This window comes from Lontra canadensis, unplaced genomic scaffold, assembly GCF_010015895.1.
Source record: "Lontra canadensis isolate GAN:19392208 unplaced genomic scaffold, GSC_riverotter_1.0 scaffold10, whole genome shotgun sequence".
Taxonomy (NCBI): domain Eukaryota; kingdom Metazoa; phylum Chordata; class Mammalia; order Carnivora; family Mustelidae; genus Lontra; species Lontra canadensis.
This window is the reverse complement of record NW_022631004.1, coordinates 8645924-8661380: the sequence shown is the minus strand read 5'-3', so window position 1 is coordinate 8661380 and position 15457 is coordinate 8645924. Positions and strand designations below refer to the sequence as shown.

At 39.4% G+C, this 15457-nt stretch overlaps 1 protein-coding gene across 1 annotated transcript in view; it reads right to left on the bottom strand.

Moving 5' to 3' along the window:
* Positions 1-15457, bottom strand: part of NR3C2 (nuclear receptor subfamily 3 group C member 2) — a 330198-nt gene that overhangs the window by 159772 nt on the left and 154969 nt on the right. The window contains exon 3 of the mRNA XM_032855551.1: positions 4960-5099. Within this exon, the coding sequence (XP_032711442.1) occupies positions 4960-5099 (140 nt within the window). The remainder of the gene's footprint in view (positions 1-4959; positions 5100-15457) is intronic.

Below are 15457 nucleotides of genomic sequence, written 5' to 3'. Positions count from 1 at the left end.
GCTCTCTATTTTGGGGCACAATTGTATTATGCCCATCCCCCACACCCCTACACCTCCGACTTGTTCATATAGCATTGATAGGGCAAACATGGGTAAGACACAGTGAGACATGTTTTCCTCTGGACCTGTTCAGTTTAATCATTAATTTCAGAAAAGCAAAAGAAATTAACTATTAACCAACAATCACATTTCCTTAAGAACAGTTTTCCCTAAAGAATAATCTATAAATTTAAAGATTTTTACATCTATATGCTGTGAACTACATCTGAAAGGACTGCGGTACATGTTCATAAGCTTGGTTACCTTAAAATTCTGCGTATTTGAGGAATCCTTTGATTAATGTACAATTATAGCTCTTAAAGCAATTTCATTTCAGGAAATATATTTGTAAGTCTCTTAAAAGGAAATGTCTGAGTATGGAAACCAACATCACATGATTTGGCTGACCTTATCAAAATATGGACTCTTTAGCCTAACAGGTCTGCTTACAAATGTATAAATCCAGTTGACTTTACATAATAATGAACTCTCTCTCTCTCTCTCTCTTTTTTTTTTTTTACAACCTTGTAACTCTTCAGTGATTTGTGGTAGCTGTGTCTACCAGACACTGCTTGTATACTGAGTATCCAAAAAGGAAATTAGGTTATAAAATAGTGTACTGAATGTAGTTGGCTCTGTTCACTGAGGGAATCACAAAATAAAATACACATGAGATAAAACTAATGGCAATTTACAGTTGGAAAGAGACTGAGATAGTAAAAACTCAGACTAGAATCAGAAGTTGCAGATTAGAAGGCCAAAGGCCTGCATAAACTCTTGGGCCGGTTGCACTGCTAATTTACCAATTTGGTGGGAAGTCATTTAACTTCAGCTGCTCTCATGCCACATGTTCACATTCATGTGTATCTTCAAACATTTATTTGGTAGCTACTAAATATCTAGAATCTTGTGAGGTTCTCTAGGTAAGGCTCTGTCCTACCCTAAAGACATCTAACAGAGGAGCTCAAAGTCCAGTTGATGGCTCTTAATATTTTCTTTACTATGCAACTTCCAAACATGAGACTGCCCCCATCAGTGACAAAGGGTCATTAGAAGAAGTAAATCTCAACAGTTCAGGCTATATTAGAATATGTGAGACCGCCTCTCCAGAAAATTTTGGCAGCCCCTCTGTTATTCCCACTTTCCCCACATGCCCTTTGAGAACTTTTGAGAACTGCTTGTCTAGAAGGATCTTACAACCTCCAAGGGTAGCTCTATGAAGAAAATAACGTATTATACAAAAAATGAAGATCTAATGAAGAAAAAACAAAAGTCTAACAGTGCCACATTATTGTATTGTTAACATATCTCTCCACAAATATATTAAACGGAGAACTGTAGCATTTGATCCTAGGGAATTGAATATTAAAATAAAGATCTAATATTTTGATGTACTTTTGATTTATAAAATTGGCAAAAACATTTTGTTTTCATTTAATTTTTCTTAGTAGGTAGGGCAATACTACTTTTCCTATTTAGATATAAAGAAGCCGAGACCCAGGCAAATTAAATAACTTGCCTTAATCTCATATCTACTGAGTGGCAGAAATTAAAACTAAATCTTCTGACCCTAAAACCAGTCCAGTCCAGTTTCTACCCAATGGAGAACCCTACCTAAGAAATATAAATATATAAACACTTATCCTTTTTCCAAGATGGGAAGGTCCTGACAAACCTTCAAGGCAAAAAAGCAATTCAAATTTAAAAACGAAATTATAAACCTCCACTTGTAAGGTCTAATAATATGGCTCTTAACTGACATTATTGGAAAATAAGGTGTTCTGGACGAAACTTCTAAGGATTTTTATACTAGATGTTTAAGATGAAAAAAAATAAGCATATATATACATCCTATTAACCAGAACACAAAGAACATAATTTATACTTTTAAAAAATGATTTTCAGTCTCCTTACACAGTTACGACTAGGCTATTATACCAGCCTTTAGAGTGGAGTGCTCCAGGGCACAAAGCCTTAAACCAGTAAGCTCAGAGCTCAGATTGCTACATTCTTCCTACTGTCTCCACTCTAGTGGTCATTTCCTGTTCTTTTGGTAATTGGTGGTGATTAGCTCTTTTCAGCTTAATTGACTCCCCTTATCCCAGCTCCCTCTATCCATTGCAGCTTGGAATTCTCTGCTTTTGTATTCTAAGGAGGAGCTTAAGGTTATCAGGGAAAGCCAGAAAACAAACTTAGTAAATACTCAAATTTAAAAACACACACACTTTTGCATATGTGTATGAAGATAAGCCCACAGTTACCCACACACAAGCACACATACCAAGGGTGCCAGATTGTGTCTTCTCAATGCTTGTATCACTCCCTTCGTTATCAGCAGGTAGGCATGAACGAATGACACATAGGGTAGAATGTCCATAAACTTGAGAATTATAGAAAATGAAAGAAATAGACTGTGAGAGTGAGATGTTAGGTTGGGTCTAGTATTGAGTCCTAAGTCTTTACTATGGGGTCGGAGATTTTTGGCCTTATGATTTTGAATAGATTGGTAGACTGAGTCTGTTTCTAATCATCTTCATCTATAAAAGGGGAATAAAAAAGAAATCTATATACCATAATTTGATAACTAGTGCCTCAAACTATATAAAATATTATAGAAATAATTTATTAAATCAAAAAGTTCTGATACAAAGATATTCTAATTTCTCATATATTATCTCTCTCATACATGATAAAACAGTAATAAAATACAAGTACAAAATAAAAACAAGTCCTCACTCTCATGAAGTTTATATTCAAAATTTATAGCCTTTTTCATGTAGGTAAGCTCTAAAATCATAATTTCCCCCCAAAATAGGGTCTACGTTAATAGAAATCTTAAAAGGCACTTATTAAGTTTCATTATCCATTATTGATTAGCTTTCCAATGAAAGAAGAAGATGTATAGATATCAAGGCTTTTCCTTATTTATTTATACCTTAGTTACAAAAACAGTTATTTCCTCAGTTACTTCCATAGAAATTATTTAAAACAAAAACTAAGCAAGAGCTTGGGAAAAACTTTTGCTTCAGAAGCAGAGAAGTGCAGGTTCTGTAACCAGCCGGAACCTGGGTCCTGATGACCCAGATGTAGGGCAACACAGAGGGTCCCTCTCTAAACACCCTTCTCCACATTGCTTTATTTTTACATATCTCCTTACTTTGGTTCAGTAATCAGTGATCGGGGAAGTGGGGACGGAAAGGAGTCCTTATATTGGAAGGTGCAAAGTGGCATTAGGAAGGAATCAGAGGCAATTTTTCCTATTTATCGTCTACTGGGCTAATCATAGAGTTAAGGAAAGAGAAAAGGAGATAGCTGGGGAGGAAAGTGTGACAAAAATAAATTGACTGCAGTTTCGTATACAAATTTATTTTCCAGGGATCAGTTTCCTGGTAACAGGATCCATTTTTCCCTATGGGAAATATTCTTTTCCACTATTGGTCTAGGTAGCTTAGGTTGGCTGACTCCAGCCAGAAGGAGCCTGTCAGATCCCTGCACTGTCAGATTCCCAGGCACTGGGATTGGTTCAGAGGGGAACACGGGAGCCAAGTGCAATCTTGGGAGACTTAACTGGGGGGTTTTATAAGAACAGCTGCGAACAGAGAACCTCTTTTTCATGAGGGCCTGGTGGCTGTCTCATCACCATGAGAGAACCTGGACTGGACAAGACGAGAGCCAGAGCAAAGTTAAGGGGGAGAGGGAATGGGATTGAGTTCTAACAACCTGGCTTAAGACCATGTCTTGTCGGAAGCCAAGCCTACACTAGGGCTTTGGAGTTATGTGAATCAATGCATTTCCACTGGTGCTTAAGCCAGTTTGTGTTGAATTTTCTGTCACCTGTAACTAAGAGCCCATGTTTTGCAAAAGAAATACAAAACTATCACCAATTCAACGCTGGATTTGGGGACTATTCAATAATTAATAGCGTAAATAATGTAAAATCATGTAATATTAATTAAATAACACAAAATCAATCCTAGAAGCACAGAAATAACTACTTGGTCAGCTTTTGCATCCAAAATTGAAGACATTTCCTCGCAGTCACCAGCAAAACAAAGACGAAACATTCAAGTCCTTAACCCTTAGGTCTCTGAAGCACTGATATGTCCCCCAGAAAACTGTCCTGAGAAATAAATCTACAGGAGTCTTAATGCTGAACTCCTTGGTGAAATCAGTGTTGATTACGCCGATAACGCTGCTCCTAAGAGCAAAAATTCTACAGTTTAGCCAGTCACGTAGTCAACACTAACAAAACCATCTGGACTAAGTCTGATGTTAATTAATTGCATATAAGTGAGGATGGAGGGAGGCAAAAACAAACTAAAAGAGGAAGTACAACTCCTTGGACAGAAGCAAAAGCTAGTCTAAATACACCTAGAGGATGTTTCATTTAACTTCCTGGTTTGGAAAACCTTCAGTTAGAACAAAGGTAGGACTTTCCAGGGACTTGGAATCTGAAGCAGCTGCTAAATGAAATTATTCTGTATGGAACACAACTTAAATTACAGACATGATTTTGCTATTAATTTTTTAATTTGCCACAAACACCTGTATTTGATACAGAAACACGGGAAAGACATGATGCATTCTATGTGTGCCAAATAAAATGCTCCTGCACAGCATGCAAATTAAATTTATGGAGAATTATATTTCTAAGGCTCACTGAAAAACAAAGACAAACAAAAACAAAAACTCCTTTTCGATTAATTGCAGTTCTCCATGTCAAATTCTGCCTATTAAATAGTGCTCATTGGAAAATCTCCTTTTGGCGTTAAGGTAAGATATTACGACTATTTTTCACGGACAGACTGCCTCAAAAACGTTTTTGAATTATTTCCCAATAACGATTTAGAGTTAACTATGCAAGTAAATGATACACTAGGAAAGGAAATGTGTAAAAGGAACACCCACATGAACATTTACCTTCCACTGCTCTTTTGAAGAACACTTTGCAGCTGCCACAGGTGACTACCCCATAATGACATCCTGAAGCCTCATCCCCACACACCAAACATATTTTGGAAGGTCTTGAAGATCCAGTAGAAACACTTCGCAAAGTAGAGCTGAGGAGAGAAATCAAGATTTAAATAAATACACTGTAGGAGCACATTTGATAGATTGTATAGCTTAGCTCAAAATTTGTCAATACTCACGGTTCCATAAATGAATTCAGGATTTACTGGTCAAACATGTGACTTAGAAAATGAAGGCAGATCCCTATCTGTGGAGAAATGTTATCCAAAATTCTGTAGAGCAAAGCAAAACCTTTTCTCGGTACCAAGAAATAAAAATCACATGTACACATTTCCCCCTACTTTTTTTAAGGTTCAGGAGAACTGACAGTTATTATTATAATTTTTTAAATATTTTATTTATTTATTTGACAGAGACAGAGAGACAGAGACAGAGGGAGAGAGCACAAGCAGGGAGAGGGGTAGAGGGAGAAGCACGCTCCCTGCTGAGCAGAAAGCCCTAGGTGGGACTCAATCCCAGAACCCTGAGATCATGAGCGGTACTAAGGGCAGACACTTAACCGACTGAGCCACCAAGCACCTGAGGGCCCCTCCCCCTATTTTTGGGAAAATTGACCAGAAAATATTATTTGCATTCTAGGTGGCAGGGAAGAGAAGAGTCTTTTCACCCAGACTCAGATTATATATCTCAGTTATGCCAGATTAAAAACAAAACAAAACAAAACAAAAAAACCAAAAGAAAAAAAAAACTCTCCCATTTCCAAAACAATCTACTAATTAAAATTTAAAAATTCTTGCCTCAACTGCCAGCAATTTTATCTCATCAAGCTTCTGCATTTTTTCATGTTACCTTCAATATGTTCCAATCACTACATCCTGCTTACTAATTTGAAGGGACACAGTCAATACTTCAAAAAAAAAAAAAAAAAGCCATACATAGTAAATATCTCAAGTATCTTTCTGGTAAGAAACTGAAGGGTTCTGGGTATCAGTTTTTAGGGACCAACTGAACCCTTAAACAAAAATCTGTATGAATACTTCTGAAGGGGAATCTTTTCATATATTATTATGAAATCTATTACACTGCTAGTTAATGGCACAGTTTAAACAAAACTGTTTTAATGAATATCAGTTCAGCAACAGATGTGCTGTGAGCCGGCAAAGAAGGTGATGTTATTCATTCCTTGTCCTCATGCATTTATCGAATACCTACCTGCAGGTCCCATGCAAGGTACTGAGGAAATAAATACCCAACCCAGTCTCTGTCCTTCAGTTAGTGGGGACACGAACTATTATGGTGAGTGCTACAGTGCAGGGTAGTACCGTGGCACAGACTGGGAAGGGGAGGAAAATACCAGTTGGGGAACAGTTCCTGAAAGGTGACCACTGAACTGAATTTGGAAGAACTGGATGAGAGCCGGGCCAAGAAAAGGGGCAGGGGAAGCAGAAAGGGCAACGGCTCGGAGAAATGCCAGCTGGACCTGTTCGGAAAGCTGAACAGACTTCTTGTATGTCACCACCATCACCTTGCTGCCACATCTGTGTCCATGTGAAATAGCAGGCATGTGGGGAAAAGACTCAAAGAAAGGGGCACCTGGGTGGCTCAGGGGGTTGAGCCTCTGCCTTCGGCTCTGGTCATGATCCCAGGGTCCTGGGTTCGAGCCCCATGGTCCCAGCTAGGCAGGGAGCCTGCTTCCCCCTCTCTCTCTGCCCTACCTGTGATCTCTCTTTCTCTATCAGGTAAATAAATAAAATCTTAAAAAAAAAAAAAAGACTCAAAGAAAAAGGCTTGAATGGTTACATTACACTGATGCTTTTTCTGTTTTTCCAATTAGCTAAAGTATAAATAATAGTTCTGACTTGGTAATTAAAAAAAAAAAAAGGTTTGAACTATTTTAACTGTGCTCTCACCAAAAAAAACCAGGAGAAGAAACAAAATATTCAGCTGTTGGAGAACTACAGCATGACTGACTTTCTAGAAAAGGTCTTCTTAATCAAGGACTGAAACAATGTTCTCCAAAGTTGTTTCTCCTTCTGAGAAGAGTGCTCTTTGTTATTTTTATTAGTGTCCTTTGACTTCTTTATGGCATTCAAAACATTCCATTTCAGCATCGGGAACTTCTTTAGCATATTAGCCAGTGAAACTCGATCCACACTCTGTCTGACTTACACTTCACAGGGAAATACCTCGACTCCTTAAACAATTAGAATGTAACTTACAATCATCATTAACATGTAACTGCTTTTTCACAACTGCTATCATTCATGGGGCTTATCTTGGTCCCCAAACTTCATAATCTCTTGACTTTGTTCTTTGTAACTCTCTTCTATCCAAATTTACTTTCTCTGTGATCTCGCCTAGTTTCTTGGCTTTAAATATCATCCATATGACCAGGACTTCCAAATATTTATCTCCAGCCCAGACACCTCCCTGGAATTTCCGACCCATTTATCTGACTGCCTGACGTGTCCATCCGAGTGTCTGACGTGCACCTCAAACTTAACACGTCCGTAGATTTGCTGATTTTCTCCCCGCTCCTCCTACAGACTTTGTCCTTTCAGTTAATGGCAACTGTTGGGGCTGAACTGTGTCATCTCCAAAATTCCTGTGTTGAAGTCCTAGCCCCTAGGACCTCAGAGTGTGACCTTTTCTTGGGATAAGGGTCACAGCTGATACAATTAGTTAAGATGAGAGCATTCTGGAGCAAGGCGGGCCCCTTATCCAATATGATTGGTGTTCTTGTTAAAAAGCGGAAATTAGCGCGCGCGCGCGCGCGCGCACACACACACACACACACACACACACACACACACACACACAGAATGCCATGTGAAGATAAAGGCAGGGATGCTTTTACAAGCCAAATAACACCAAAGATAGCCAGAAAACCACCAGAAGCCAGAGACAGGTATAGGACAGATTCTTGCTCACGGCCTTCGGAAAGGAACAACCCTGCCGACACGCTCATCTCGGACTTTGGGCTCTCAGACCCCTGAGACAATACATTTTTGCTGTTTAAGGCTGTGGTCCTCTGTTGCTGCAGCCCTGGGGCAAACTAATGCAGCGACTTGGACTCATCTCTGACTCTACTTTTTCTCCAATCGGTTAAATTCTATTCACTTTGCCTTCGGGTTCTCCTCACTTCCCATACCTCCTCTGGGACCACTAGCCCAAGCCATCAACAGTTCTTCCTTAGGATCTGCAGAAGACTTCTAGCTGATCTTCATGTTTCTCCTTGTCCCCTTCCTTCCCCTGTATCCAGAATGATCCTTATTCACTCCTTTGCTCAAACCCATCTGGGCCCTTTCCTCACACTCAAAGGAAAACTCGGTTACCCAGGTGACCACAGGGCCAGAATCTGGCCTCCCAGACTTCTCTAACCTCTCCTGCTTGCCTACACCACTCCAACAACACTGGCCTCCCCACTAGCCCCCAAGCCCACCATGTGTGCTCCCACCTCAGGGCCTTTGAGCTTTCTGTCTCCTCTTCACATAGATATTGACAGAGTCCCCTCCCCCACCTCCTTCAGGGCTTCATCCAAATGTCACAGTATGCAGTGGAACCAAATTAAGTTGAAAAGAAAGTCTAGCATTAAAAAGACACACCGTGAAATCCAAATTAAAACAATTTTCTTTAATTACAAAATTAAAGCAAACATGAATTATTTTTCCCTCCTATTCGCCACCATCTTTCAATGACACAAGAGCAAATCTGCCTCTGCACGCCTCTTGCATCCCTCTGCCTCCTGGGTTTCTGTCACACTGTACTGAGCCCATTCTCCTTAACACGCCTCCTCTATTTTTCAGACTCCTCATTTTCTAGACCATCAATGCAGCGGAGCTCGACCTTTGGCCATCTTTTTTTCTTATTTCTGTACTTTATCCCTTAATGATCTCATTCACTCTCCTGGCTCCCACAGCTCTTTTGGTGAATGACATCCCAAATCTTCGTATCTGGCTCCAGCCGCTCCCCATGTCCAACTGCCTATTTTTACTTCCTTTACCTAACATCTCTGCCTCTGCATTCTGTGGGTTTCTGGAAGGGTCCTGCCATCGGCGAGTCTGCCGGGGCAAACCTCCCCTATTGTCAAATCTAACAGTTACCAGGGCTGCTCCTTGGCCTCACCGCCTGTGGTGAACTTGGTACCAGGCCCTTGTCACTTACTTTTGAAGGGTTCTTCCCTGACACCGGCGTCTCCTCCCTCCACCTCCTCCTCCAGTAGTGGAGAAATGAATTTTCCCGTTGGAGAGTTCTGATTGTATGACTTCCATCCCCCGTCCCCCCCACCGCGAATGATGACCTCAGTAGGACAGCTAAGTCCTCTTCCTCCTCCCAACCTTCCCTGCAGGCCCTCTCATGTGCCCAGCCTTGTGCCGGCCACATGCTGACACCCCTGCTGGTGTGCACACCTACACCTGCACACCCAGCTTTCCTCCCCTGCTCCCACTCCTGGTAATGCATCCATCCTTCTGGGACCTTGGTGTTCTCCCAGCTGCAAGCACCCCTCGCCCTCCTCCTGAGTCACTCAGCACTTGGCTGACTCCCTCCACCCCCCACCATTGCTGTCCTCATTTCCGGCCTTACATTACTGACCTGTGCACTTATCCTAACCCCTTGAGGGCAAAAACCTTGCCCTGTACATCTCTGTGCTCTCTGCTGCCATTAGTGTGGGAGTGCTACTATTTATTGAATGAATGAAATCGCACTCCTACTCTCATTACAGTAGAACATAAATTTCCAAGAGGCGATCGTACAGAAGGTAAATTAATGAGGCCAAGGTTATAGGTTCAATTCCCATGCGGTTCATTTAGCTTTGCACAGAGGAAAAGCGGGGGAAAAAAACATCCAGGGACACAGACTACTTTCAAAAGCTCAGCCAGCTGTCTCACAAACATGCATTATTAACACAGAAGACAGGCCACATAGAGTGGACGGGTCAGGAAAACGCTGGTCCCTACTGACACTTTATCATGCAGTTATCTTTGAACCTGAAACATGGCACATTTGGGGGAGTTATATATGTAGTTTCAAGCAATCAGTACATTTTACAAGGGGGTAGGTAGAGAAAGAAAAGGGGAGAAAAGAGAAAGCAGGAAGAGAAGGACAGAGGGGCAGACCGTGAATTCACTTCTTTGACACTGAGTATTATCAAAATACAAAGCTTATTTGAGTGATTGTGTAGGTTAGAATTCTACTTGATACCACAGTCTATTTCCTAGGCAGCTGCAGTGGCTGTGAGACTCAGACTGCAGGGCCAAATATGCGGGGCAAAGACGAGGAGGCTCAGGCTCCAGTTCTCACCCAGCTGCTCCCCAGTCAAACCTGAGCAAAACCACCTCTCCTCTCTGGACCAAAATTCTCATCATAACAAGTTAAACAGGGAATCTCTAAGATTCTTTCCAACATATTCTTTTAAGACAAAGGTAGATAATACCAATGATAAATGTGACAGCCCGCCCGTCCTGATCAAGTTTTATACAAATCAAATTTCAAGCTCCAATTAAAGACAATGTATTATGCACCACAAATAACCATCATTTGCTCTAGATCAAGCATAAAAACATCTCCATGTAAAAATGGATTCTTTCTAGAACAGCTAATCATGGCACTTCAAAGTCTCTTACGTCTACATGATTGCATCTCTGCTGATTTTGGTTAAAATTCCTTTATAAATGCATGCATTACAATGGTACTCAACCCCCTAAAAGCCATTTTAATATTGACAAGTTGGGAAAAACTACCCAAACTGATAATTTTTGGTCTTGGTAATCAAAGAAACATTATTCACAAAAAGAAGTTCATAATCAACAGACAAAGGGAGTTAGTTCATAGGAATTCATACAAATGTTAAAATACTATAAAGCAGAAATCTATGAACTTTATATAACCATTTGTAAAGACAGCGTCTCTTTCAGGGAAATAGAAGTAAGATGCAGCTATTTTAGTATCAAAAATAGTAATTCTAATGACCCAGTGAAGAATTTAAAGACAATAATCAAAGGTTCAAGATGCATGCCGATTTTGGTGACATTTGGAAGGGTCACAAGCCAATCATCAAAAACATTCCCTGAAATGGTGGGATATTTTAGGAAGAAGCAGTAAGAAGCTATGTAAGAAAATATGATTTTTAGTGATCAAAATATGCCTGGAAAGCAAAACAAAACAAAACAAAAAAACATGACTGGAGAAACCAGCTCACTGAGAATTATCATATGTAAATTTTTACCAAATTTTTACCAAATGTAAAATTTACCATATGTAAAACTATCTTTCCCCATCTTTATAATAATTATAGGACAACACAGTAGTGATTAACCCACTATTCAGTATACTGAAATTTCTTCATATGAAAATACTGTCTTGTTTCTTAAACGGACTCAATGTGAATTAAACAAACCTATCTTTTGTACAGTCATTTAATCAGATCTATGCTTCCACCAGTACCACTAGCTGCTAAAAAGATCTTTTCCACATGTAATCAACTCTAGTATTCAGTCAGCTACCTTGAGCGGGGTGAGAATTTTCAGGAACAAAAAAACATTCAATAAGCATCCTTGTATCTGAACATGCTGGTGTGTTTAAATCACTCAGTAATTAAGCGTTCCACGGAAGGCCTACCATAGGCACCATTGTGACAAGAGAGAAGGTTCCTATTGCTGTGGAGTTTCTACTGTAATAAGAGAAAAAATACAGAGGTAAACGAACAATTGCAGATAGTGGTAAGTGCTATAAAGAAAATGACAGATTGAGATTGGATGGGGTGGTGGAGCATAAGATTCTTTTTATTTTTTAATTAACACATAATGTATTATTAGCCCCAGGGGTACAGGTCTGTGAATCATCAGTCTTACACACTTCACAGCACTCACCACAGCACATACCCTCCCCAACGTCCATCATGAGCCACCCTATCCCTTCCTCCCCACCCGCAGCAACCCTCCGTTTGTTTCCTGAGATTACGAGTCTCTTATGGTTGAGCAGAGGATTCTTTAGAAAGGTAGTCTGAGAAGACGTCTTTGGGGACACTGAAATGACAAAGTAGCCAGCTATGGGAAGGATGCCAAACAACAGGTCAAGTAAGTGCAAAGTCCCCAAGACAGGAATGAATGTGACATTTTCCACAGACAGAAAGGAGGGCATTGTGGCTGAAGGGCAGGCAACAAGGAGGAAGGGGCGATGGGAGATGGGATGTAAGGCCCAAGAAGAGGGCAGAGAAGGACCACATGGGCCTCAAAGGCTATGGGAAGGAGTGAGAAAACTGTCCTGAGTGCCATCGGCAGTGATGTAAATACTGATATGCTTTAAGCAAGAGAGGAAGAACATCTGATTGACACTTAAACACCTTACTGCGGCTATTGCATGGAGAATGGACCAGAGGAGTGGGTGGTTTTTAAATCAGGGAGGACAGCAAAGGAGTCTCCAGTAATGCCCCAGCCAGGGCAGGATACTGGGTTCCACAGATCAAGTTTAAAGTAGTAAAGACAGTAAAAAAGGACTCTTTTTTTTTTTTTTCTTAAAGTAGATAGTATTGACAGATTTGCAGAATAATTGGATGGCCGTGCTATTAATATATAAGATAGGGATGAAGGGCAAGTGGGAGGGTAGAGAGTTTGTTTTGGATCCCAGAAGTAGGATAAAATTGGTACGTTATATTCTATTTTTGTAAATAATGTAATAACAATTAATTAAATGATAGTTTACTCAGGATAAATGGGGAGTGATCTATATCAGGCTTACTTAACCTTTCCAAGCCAGTTTCTTCATCCATAAAGTAGTGATAACAAAGCTTCTACGTTAAATTACTCAATATATGTAAGACCTCTAAGAACAGAAACATATTTTCGGCGTTATTTAAATTCTGGTGATGATTAATCCGTGTTACTGTAGGATCTACAATCTGTAACTGATCGCCATAATAGTTAAACTACAGATAATTCCACTTTTCTCTATTATATTTTTCTGTACTGATTTTAATTTATATAAGCAGGTATAACATTGGGAAGCAGCAAAAGAAAAGGTTTTTATAAATATCCTATAAAATAGTGGTACTAAATAGCCATATTGTGTATGCATAAGCAGTGTTTTGTGTGCAGATGGATTTAAGTATTTCTTATAAGCATTCTCGTTCCTCTCATGTCTGTGATGTGCAAGTTGGGAACAGCCACATTAGATTATTAGAATAAGCATCAGAGATTTAAATATATTTTTATATAAAGAACACTGAATCTAAGAAACATAAGTTTCTGGAGAACACTTTAAAAAAAAAAACCTTTCAAGAACATAAATCAACCTTTAACAACTGGTTTACTAAAACGCTATTTTCACCCATACATAAAATTAAAAAAAAAAAAAACCCAACACAAAACCTTTTTTGCTATTTCTTCTTGCTTTGATAAACACACATTTTGAATCATGATATTTAACCTGAGGTATCTCATTCTAGTTTCTTCATTATCTAGGGGGAATATTTGGGAGTGATTCTTGTGGTTTATTTTCCTTTACAGTGTTATCTTTGATGATAAATGAATCATTAATTTTGGAGGGGGTAATTCATCACTAAACAGGGTTCATCCTCCTAAGTCACAATTCATGGTGTGCCATGGATAGGAATTTTAAAAATTGGTATCATATCTTATAATCTCTGTGTGAAGGTTATAAACTTACCCAACACAGAAAATTCAAGGATATAATTAGCTTGGAAAATGAAAATTTAAAGCACAGCTACGGTTGATCAGTCTTTTCCAATTGACTTTTTTTGTTTGTTTTCACAATAGTTTATACCATTAATAATATTAGAGCGGCTCTGTTTAATGAGATATGTATTTTCTACACTCTAAATTTAATTTAAATGAAGGAAATTTGCCCACAAAAGACTTAAAATCATAATTAAGAAAGCATAGCTTCACCAGAGTGGAAAAATATCTTGACATAGACCTAAAAGAAAAAAAGGTAGAAGTATTTTGGATCACAGCAAACTGAAGCGCACACTACTATGTGTGGAACTTCATTTTAGAAATAAGGATCTATATTAGGAGGGCATTTGAGTAACTTTTCTCCTTAAACTATAACTAGACAAATTAGCGTTTCATCAAAATATGCAAAACCAATTTTTGGAAAATAGACAAAAATATTTAAATCTAGATTAAAATGTATTTTTTAACAAAGCAAAGAAAACAGTCAAATGTAATTATAGGGGGCGTCTGGGTGGCTCAGTGGGTTAAGCCACTGCCTTCGGCTCAGGTCATGATCTCAGGGTCCTGGGATCAAGTCCTGCGTCGGGCTCTCTGCTCAGCAGGGAGCCTGTTTCCCTCTCTCTCTCTCTCTGCCTGCCTCTCTGCCTACTTGTGATCTCTCTCTGTCAAATAAATAAATAAAATCTTTAAAAAAATGTAATTATAGGCCACTGTATTATTAATGAATCATTTTAATCAAATGATTTTACTAAATACAAGCTATGTGAAAATCCTTCTGAGAATATAAAGATTACAAATGGCTTCTACTCTCAATAAGTTTAAAATTGAGTAGGGTAGATAAGACCTAGAGATTGGTAAATATTTAGTAATTACACGATAAGAGTCATCCATGGCTTAAAAATAAATCCAAATTCAAAAATGAGCTGCACCAAGTAAAACGTCCAGACAATGCCAAAATGTACTAGGCTCCAAACCCAAGAAACACATTCTAGAGATAAGTGTGAAAAATGACCCAAATCATGGAGGGTCTCTCACACTAGATTAACTAGTTAGAGATGACTGTAGGACACTGAGTTGAAATATCTGGTAGACAACTGAAAATGTGGCCTGGAAAATGGAGGTGGATACAAAAATCTACCATGTTAAAGGTCATAATAAAAGTGACCTGATTACGATTTTCAATGTGTACAATACAGACAATGAAAGCAAAAAGACTGGATGAACTGGAAGAAAAGTAAGAACCAATAGATAGTACAAGCACAAAAAGCACATTCGACAAAAGCAAGGGTGGCACATAACTTCAAAGATTTATTTGACAGAGAGCGAGTGAGCAAGGAGCACAAGCAGGGCAACAGCAGAGGGAGCCTGTTGAGCAGGGAGCCCAGTGTGAGGCTTGATTCCAGGACTCTGAGATCATGACCTGAGCTGAAGGCAGATGCTTAACCCACTGAGCCACCCAGTTGCCCCAAGATGGGTTATTCTTGGACAGCAAGGACTCTAGATTTTATTCACAGAACAATGAATGAATTCACCCAGGGAGAAGTTGAAATGAGGAGAAAAGATCACAAGTGGAAATCTACAGAAAACAAACATTTCTGGTTAGTCAGTCAAACTCAATAAATAAACCTGAGTGGCGGCGGGGGGGGGGGACCCAGGGAGTGGGGGAGGGCAAGAAGGCAAGATAACCCAGACTTAGCAAGAAAGGGAGGAGAGCTTCAATGGAAGGTCAACAGCATCAAACGCCACCAAGAGAG